This window comes from Colobus angolensis, unplaced genomic scaffold, assembly GCF_000951035.1.
Source record: "Colobus angolensis palliatus isolate OR3802 unplaced genomic scaffold, Cang.pa_1.0 Scaffold61, whole genome shotgun sequence".
In the NCBI taxonomy this organism is placed as follows: Eukaryota; Metazoa; Chordata; class Mammalia; order Primates; family Cercopithecidae; genus Colobus; species Colobus angolensis.
This window is the reverse complement of record NW_012119710.1, coordinates 6759325-6768885: the sequence shown is the minus strand read 5'-3', so window position 1 is coordinate 6768885 and position 9561 is coordinate 6759325. Positions and strand designations below refer to the sequence as shown.

General features: G+C 44.3%; 1 protein-coding gene across 1 annotated transcript; it reads left to right on the top strand.

The window, feature by feature from the left end:
* Positions 1-439: 439 nt before the first annotated feature.
* Positions 440-1372, top strand: LOC105527180 (olfactory receptor 476-like). The gene is given in 2 exon segments (XM_011963461.1): positions 440-1001; positions 1083-1372. Coding segments are annotated over 2 exon segments (852 nt in total).
* Positions 1373-9561: the final 8189 nt, after the last annotated feature.

The window sequence follows — 9561 nt, the reverse complement described above, 5'->3', positions numbered from 1 at the left end:
CCTGGCTAATTTTTTGTATTTTTACTAGAGACGAGGTTTCACCATGTTGGCCAGGCTGGTCTTGAACTCCTGATCTCAGATGATCCACCCACCTCGGCCTCCCAAAATGCTGGGATTACAGGTGTGAGTCACCACACCTGGCCAGACTGAGTTCTAATTCCACTTTCCTTATGTACTAGCTTTGTGACCTCACATAAGTTGATCATCTCATTAAATATAAATGGGCATAATATTTAAACAGAAGGTATGTATGAAGTTTCAATAGCTGCTTTAAAAATGAATTAATACATGGCTCATAACAGGTGTTCAAGTCTTACTAGTTCCTCTCCCTCTTTCCCTAGCTGCCTATCCTGGGGATATTTTAAAAGCTTTGGGCACTGACCCAAACTCTAGGGTACACACGTGTCTTATTTGGTCTCTCTGCAGTGACATGCAAACCATGGTGGAGAACCACACCCAAGTCACCTGGTTCTGCCTGCTGGGACTTAGAGAGCAGGAGGAGCTCAAAGGCATCTTCTTTGTGCTCTTCCTGCTCATATATTCAGTCACTGTCATGGGCAACCTGTGAATGATCACTCTGATCCATGCAGATCCAGAGCTCCACACCCCCATGTACTTCTTCCTGGGCGTCCTCTCCTTCATAGACTCCTCGTTTCCCACGGTGGACACCCCCAGGCTGCTGGAGAGCTTCCTCATCTCAAGCCAATCCATCTCCTTTGCAAGCTGTGTGGTCCAGGTGGCCCTCATGACCCTCCATGGCACTGCTGAGTGTCTGCTCCTGGCCATCATGGCCTATGACCAATTCACCACTGTCTGCCACCCTCTCCTCTATCACACTATTATGTCCCAACATCTGTGTGTCCTGCTGGTGGTGACCTCCTATACTGTTTCTGTTGCCAATTCATCTTTGCTGACTGGGTGCATCATTAAGCTGCCCTCCTGTGACCCCAATGTCATTAACCACTGTTTCTGTGGCGTCCCTCCTGTGCTTCATCCTGCCTGTGTAGATATGACTGAGGGTGAGACCATTATCTTCTCATCGTGTGTCTTGCTCATCCTCTTTACCATCACCATTATCCTAGTCTCCTATGCCTACATCCTGATGACCATTTGCAAGATGCGCTCCCTGCAGGCCCAGAGCAAAGCTCTCTCCACCTGTGCCTCCCCCCTCACCATCATCTGCTTCTTCTGTAGCACCATCACCTTCACATATGCTCAGCCAAGCTCTCACAATTCCACAGAACACAATAAGGTCATGTCTGTCTTCTATACTGTGATCATCCCCATGCTGAACCCTCTGATCTACAGCCTGAGGAATAAAGATATAAAATATGCTTTGAAGAGGAGATGCCTGTGAAAGTTGTCTTCATAACCAAGTGTGGAGCATGGAGCATCCTATCCCAAGCTGTAACATGGTAGCCACAATATAAAGTATGGATAATATTAACCCTTAGATAGGGCAAAGTATATGCCAGCACTACTTTAAACACTTCACACATTATCAACCCATTTAATCTTCACAACAAGCGTATGAAATGGGCACTATTATTATCCCTTAGGAATCTGGAGCACAGAGAAGCAGAGTAACTTGCCCAAAATCACACAGCTGATAAGAGGCAGTCTGGTTCCAGAGACTATATTCTCAACCAATGCACGGTACTGACTTTTTCTGATGACCACATCTCAAAAAAGAACAATGGCAGCATTCCTTAAATTCCAGATATCATAAGGAGAACCTGGATCACGGCATTATAAAGTGGTATGGGAGGTTTGCCGCTGTATGGGAGGTTTGCCTCCATCAGCTCGGGAGGCTTGCATTTATTCATTAAGATTAGTTAACAGTGCCATGTTGGTGTGCACATGTACCCTAGAACTTAAAGTATCATAAATAAATAAATATATAAATAAATAAATAAATGAAAATAAACCTGAAAAAAAAATTAGTTAACAAAAGCTTGAGTCAACACCATTAGAGGGTGGCTGATATTGTGGACTTCCCGAGTAAAAAGTATACATCAAAGGCTTAAGGCTTAAGACCACATGAGTAAACAAGTTAACTAGAGAACTTCCCCACATCCCATTGTTTACTACTTTAATTTATTTAACTAAAGGTAATGGGACCAGGCCGCCTTCAGCCTGGTCTATTACTGAGGTCATATGAAAACATTCAGGCCTTCCAAAAGGGTTGTGGCTATCGTAACTAATATTTTTCCCACCAGCCTGATCGAACCCCAACATCAGGGACCATGGGGTTTGGAGTCTCTGCACCCACACCTCAGTTCACCTTGCCTCTGACTGACTCCTTCTCTTGGCCTCTGTGTGATGTTGAGTCAGTCACCTAGACCCTGATCCCCCATTTTCCCAAGTGAAAACGAGACAGTAACACCCACCTCAACTGGTTATTATTAGGCCTCCATGAGGGGGAATAGGGGCTCCCACAGAGTCTGGCGCAAACAATTGTTCACAAACTGTTGGTTTCCTTGCTTTCCTGGGGAAACCACTCCACAGGATCACATATTCTTATACATCAATGTTTTTTGAGGGTGAGACCATATTACATAGTATATCAGTCCATTTGCATACAGCTATGAAGAAATATCCAAAACTGGGTAAATTGTAAAGAAAAAGAGATTTCACGGACTCACTGTTCCACATGGCTAGGGAAGCCTCACAATCATGGTGAAAGGTGAAGGAGGAGCAAAGGCACGTCTTACGTGACGGCAGGCAAGAGAGCATAAGCAGGGGAATTGCCCTTTATAAAACCATCAGATCTTGTTGAGACTTATTCACTACCATAAGAACAGTATGGGAAAACCCACCCCCATAATTCAATTACCTCCCACTGGGTCCCTCCCATGACACATGGAGATTATGGGATCTATGATATTAAATAACATTTTGGCTGGGCGAGGTGGCTCACATCTGTAATCCCAGCACTTTGGGAGGCTGCGGTGGGCAGATCACCTGAGGTCAGGAGTTTGAGACCAGCCTAGCCAACATAGTGAAACCCCGTCTCTACTAAAAATACAAAAAATGAGCTGGGCATGGTGGTGCACATCTGTAATCCCAGCTACTCGGGAGGCTGAGGCATTAGAATCACTTGAATGTAGGAGGCAGAGGTTGCAGTGAGCTGAGATCATGCCACTGCACTCTAACCTGGGTGACACAGCAGACTCTGTCTCAAAATAAATAAGTAAATACATAAATAAATAACATTTCATTGAATCGTGAGAAAGTTCTTTCTTTTCCAATCCTCTTTTTTTTTTTAGCTCTTCTAATATTTTCAAAGTTGAAGTCTCTGTTTGATACTAGTTTGACTTTAAACCTTCCCCAATTGTGTCTCCTTTTTAACACAGAGAGGGAGTTTTAGCACTTAACAGTAATTAGCCAGTATTTAATAATGTTACGTTGTTTTCCTTTCTATTTATTTTTATGTTACACTTTTATTTATAATTCTAATTTTAAAAGTTTTAAATAAACAACTGTTTAAAACAACCCAAGTTTCAGAAAAATCACAATACATGTGATACACAGGGCAAAGGAGGTAACCAAATGACTTTAGGAACATTTATATAGGTAATTCATATTTTTCAAAACATTTTCACGTTCATTATTTTATTTGATCTTCACCAAATGCTGTAAGATAAGTAAGCCAGGTGTTATTACTTCCATTTTACAGATACACAAAAATAAATAAATCTGATTAAGTCTCACTGGAAGGCCATACAATAGCTTAGAACAGAGAACCCAGGGCTCCTGAATTGTGATGGAACCCCCTGCACACAGTTCTCAGCTTCCTTTCAGAAAAACAAAAATGAAAGTTCTTGATCTTCTCATATTATGGACTGAATTGTGTCTCCCCTAAATTCATGTTAAAACCCTAACCCCCACCACCATCCCTCAGAATGTGATGGCATTTGGAGATAGTGCCTTTAAATGGGTGATTAAGTTGAAATGAGGCCTTTAGGGTGGGCCTAGTCCATTCTGACTGGAGTTCTTATAAGAAGGGAGAAATGTGGACACACAAGAGATGCCAGGGATGCACACAACGGAAAGACCATGTGAGGATGTAGTGAGAGGTGGGCAGCTGCAAGCCAAGGACAGAGGCTGCAAAAGAAACCAGCCCTGCCAGCACCTTGCTCTCAGATCCACCTCCAGCCTCCAGGACTGTAAGAAAATAGATTCCTGTGGTTTAAGCCACTCAGTCTGTGGTCTTTTGTTATTGGAGCCTGAGCTGACTAATGCAGCTTCCATACTCAAGGCTGCCTCTTGGCCCAATATGGGTGCTGAAGCTCTAGCCATCAGTTCAATGTTTGAAGAAAAAAGGTGGAGGATTGAGAAAAAAATACCAGCTGCCTGTTGCCTTTGGTAGCTGCTATGGTGTGAATGTCTGCCCCACCCCCTGCCCCCCAAAAAACTCATGTTGAAATTTAACTGTCATTGTGATCTTATTAAGGGGTAAGACTGTAAAAAGGTGATTAGGCCATGAGAGTTCTGCCCTTATGAATAGATTAATGCCATTATTGAGTGAGTGAATTCATGAGAAAAGCAAGTTTGACCACCTCTTGCTCTCTCTTGCTTTTGTGTGCCCTCTTTTTTGGTCCTTTCCCCTTCCACCAAGGGATGACTCAGTAAGAAAGACCACATCAGATGGAGGCCCTTCGGCCTTGGACTTCCTAGCTTCCAGGAATGAAGAAATAAATTTCTTTTCCTTATAAATTACCCTGTATGTGGTATTCTGTTATCAGCACAAAATAGACTAAGACAGGAACCTTTCCAGTAACAGCCTCTCATTAGCCAGAACTTAGTCACAAAGGAGTCACAAGTTTGCAAGGGAGGCTGAGAAATATAGTTATTAGCTGGGGACATTGCCACCTTGAGTATTTGGGGATTCTGCTTATAGAAAGAGGTAGAGAATGAATACTGGATAGGCATCTCGCAGTCTTGAGCATTCCTCCCTTATGTCTACTGTCCATAGCAGAGGATGGCAGAGAACTGATGGCACACCCACAGCCCTATACTTCCTGCCAATAGACTGTGTGTGGACAGAATGAAACTGCCTTTGCAGAATTACGACTGAGACAGTGAAAGACATCTAACTTAATCGACTCCATCTTGCTTCTAACCTCCAAGCTGTCCTTGTTCATTCCTGGGCACAGGCTGAACTAATTTTGGGAGAAACTTAGTTTATAGTTTTTTGGTTTTTGGGTTTTTTTCTTTTTTTTTTTTTTAGACAGAGTCTCGCTTTGTCACCCAGGCAGGAGTGCAGTGGCACCATCTCAGCTCACTGCAACCTCCGTCTCCCAGGTTAAAGGGATTCTCCTGCCTCAGTCTCTGGAGTAGCTGGGATTACAGGGACCTGCCACCATACCTGGCTAATTTTGTCTTTTTAGTAGAGACAGGGTTTCACCACGTTGGCCAGGCTGGTCTTGAACTTTCTGACCTCAAGTGATCTGCCTGCCTCAGCCTCCCAGTGTGCTGGGATTACAGGCATGAGCCACCACATCCAACTTCTAGTTTATAGTTTAAAACAAAGATGATAACAGCCCTTTCCCAAAGCAGACTTCCTTCTTGCCTGGGGACTAAATTGCCTTTGTAGGACTAAAATTAGCCACAAAATTAGAAATTATGGTTGAGGAGTCATGCAGCTGGAGGCTACAAGATTCTGACCCTCCCTAAACTGCTCCTAAGATCAGTGCTTGAGATAGTCTGCAGACCCTGCACTTGATGGATCAGTTGGCATCACTCAAATTGATTACCTGGCTCATCGGATCTTGTGGCCCCCTCACCTAGGAACTGACTCAGCGCAAGAAGACAGCTTCGGTTCCCCATGATTTCATCTCTGACCAATCAGCGCTCCTGGCTCACTGGCTTCCCTCCACCCACCAAGTTGTCCTTAAAAACTCTGCTCCCCGAATGCTCGGGGGAGACTGATTTGAATAATAATAAAATTCAGGTCTCCTTCACAGCCGGCTCTGCATGAATTACTCTTTTTCTACTGCATTTCCTCTGTCTTAATAAATCGTCTCTGTCTAGACAGTGGGCAAGGTGAACCCATTGGGCAGTTACAAGCATCCTAAGTTTAAATTTTCTAGCCAACATAAAAAATTTGAGGAGATAATGTCTTAGACATTTGGGCTGCAAAAATACCGTAAACAGAATGGCTTATAAACAGAAATTTCTTTTTTTTTTTCTTTTTTAGATGGACGCACCCACCACCACACCTGGGTTTCACAATGTTGGCCAGGCTGGTCTCGAACTCCTGACCACAGGTGATTCTCCTGCCTCAGCATCCCAAAGTGCTGGGATTACAGGTGCGAGGCACTAGGCCCAGCCACAGAAATTTATTTCTCATGGTTCTAGAAGTTGGGAAGTCCAGGGTAGAAGGGCCTGCATTTGGCATGGTCATTCTTACCGCATGGAAGCTTCAGTGTCTGATGAGAGCCCACATCCTGGTTCAATGGTGGCACCTTCTCACTGTGCCCTTACATGGCGGAAGGGGCAAGGGAACTCTCGTTTGTTTATTGTTTTTTGTTTTAATGAGGGCACTAATACCATTCATGAAGACTCCACCCTCATGACTTAATCACTTCCCAAAGGCCCCACCTCCTAATAACATCACCTTATGGAGTTAGGATTTTAACATATGAACTTGGCAGGGGGGAACACTAACATTTAGACTTTAGCAAAATCACATTTTAAAATTTAATATTCCCAGTTTCTCTGGGAAGGAAAAATGAAAGAGATCACTATTCTTATTCTCAGCCATAATCATCTGGTGCTGAGTTGCAGCTACTATTTTAGACAGGCAGACTCTCCAGTTCTCCCTCAACCCAGTTTTCCCCACCACTCATTATTAAAGGTGTCTGTTGCTTTGTTATCACACCAAGCTTTTTCTTACAGTAGACAACCCGTCCTGGCCTGAGCAGGTCATGCAGTTAACATACTTCTTTTTTTGCTAGCATCTTCCCCAGTGCCTGGAAGGTGCTGCTCCCCATTCCTTCTGTTAGAGGCGTGTGAACCACAGCAACTCCATCTTGAATAGGAGGTAGGTAAAATAAGGCTGAAACCTACTGGGCTGCATTCCCAGAGAGTTAAGGCATTCTAAATCACAGGATGAGATAGGAGGTCAGCACAAAATACAGGTCATAAAGACCTTGCTGATAAAACTGGTTGCAGTAAAGGAGCTGGCCGAAACCCACCACAACCAAAATGGCGACAAGAGTGACCTCTGGTCATCCTCACCGCTGCACTCCCAACAGTGCCATGACAGTTTACAAATGCCCTGGCAATGTCAGGAAGTTACCCCATGTGGTCTAAGAAAGGGAGGCATGAATAATCCACCCCTTGTTTAGCATATTAACAAAAAATAACCATAAAAATGAGCAACCAGCAACCCTCTGGGCTGCTCTGCCTGTGGAGTAGCCGTTCTTTTATTCCTTTACTTTCTTAATAAACTTGCTTTCACTTTACACTGTGGACTCGCCCTGAATTCTTTCTTGCGTGAGATCCAAGAACCCTCTGTTGGGGTCTGGATCAGGACCCCTTTCTATGACATATTTCTGGTGACCACAGCAGGGACTTTAGTGCAGCAACCCTGACCCAAAGGCTAACTTTGGGTAAGTGGTGGGATCTGATAACATCTTTCTTGCGAACCACAAAAGGGACAGTACTGAGGAGGCCCCTAACCCAAAGGAAATAGACTGCAGCACTGATTGGACAACTTTGGGTAAGTGGTGAGGTACCTGGGTAAAGAATGGGATTGGGTTACAGGCCCAACTTAGGGGAGGTAGAGTCTCTCCTAAGACAGAGTGGCTTAGAGCCACTCTTAATAAAAGTCAAGGGGGGAGGCTGGCAAGATGGCCGATTAGGAACAGCTCTGGTCTGCCACTCCTAGCAAGATCAATACAGAAGGTGGGTGATTTCTGCATTTCCAACTGAGGTACCCAGCTCATCTCATTGGGACTGGTTAGACAGTGGGTGCAGCCCACACAGGGCGAGCCGAAGCAGGGTGGGGCGTCACCTCACCCAGGAAGCACAAGGGGTCGGGGAACTCCCTCCCCTAGCCAAGGGAAGCCCTGAGGGACTGTGCCGTAAGGACCGATGCATTCCAGCACTGACACTACGCTTTTCCCACTGTCTTCACAACCCACAGACCAGGAGATTCCCTTGGATGTCTCTGCCACCAGGGCCCTGGGTTTCAAGGACAAAACTGAGCGGTCATTTGGGCAGACAACAAGCTAGCTACAGGAGTTTTTTCTCATACCCCAGTAGTACCTGGAGTGCCAGCGAGACAGAACCATTCACTCCTCTGGAAAGGGGGCTGAAGCCAGGGAACCAAGTTATCTCACTGAGTGGATCCCACCCCCGCAGAGCCCAGCAAGCTAAGATCCACTGACTTCAAATTCTCGCTGCCAGCACAGCAGTCTGAACTCAACCTGGGACACTAGGGCAATCAGGCAAGAGAAAGAAATAAAGGGTATTCAAATAGGAAGAGAGGAAGTCAAATTCTCTCTGTTTGCAGATGACACGATTGTACATTTAGAAAACCCCATCGTCTCAGCCCAAAATCTCCTTAGGCTAATAAGCAGCTTCAGCAAAGTCTCAGGATACAAAATCAAAGTGCAAAAATCACAAACATTCCTATACACCAATAATAGATAAACCGAGAGCCAAATCATGAGTGAACTCCCATTCACAATTGCTACAAAGAGAATAAAATACTTAGGAATACAACTTACAAAGGACATGAAGGACCTCTTCAAGCAGAACTACAAACCACTGCTCAACAAAATAAGAGAGGACACAAATGGAAAAACATTCCATGCTCATGAATAGAAATAATCAATATCGCGAAAATGGCCATAGTGCCCAAAGTAATTTATAGATTTAATGCTATCCTCATCAAGCTACCATTGACTTTCTTCACAGAATTAGATAAAACTACTTTAAATTTCCTGTGGAACCAAAAAAGAGCCCATATAGCCAAAATAATCCTAACCAAAAAGAACAAAGTTGGAGGCATCACACTACCTGACTTCAAACTATACTACAAGGTTACATTAACCAAAACAACATGGTACTGGTACCAAAACAGGTATATAGACCAATGGAAGAGAACAGAGGCCTAAGAAATAACACCACACATCTACAACCATCTGATCTTTGACAGACCTGACAAAAACAAACAATGGGGAAAGGATTCCCTATTTAATTAATGGTGCTGGGAAAACTGGTTAACCATATGCAGAAAACTAAAACTGAACCCCTTCCTTGCACCATATACAAAAATTAACTCAAGATGGATTAAAGACTTAAACGTAAGACCTAAAACCATAAAAACACCAGGTGCAGTGGCTCACGCCTATAATCCCAGCACTTTGGGAGGCCAAGGTGGGTGGATCACGCGGTCAGGAGATCGAGACCATTCTGGTTAACATGGTGAAACCCCATCTCTACTAAAAATACAAAAATTAGCCAGGTGCGGTGGCAGGCACCTGTAGTCCCAGCTACTCAGGAGGCTGAGGCAGGAGAATGGCGTGAACCCGGGAGGCGGAGCTT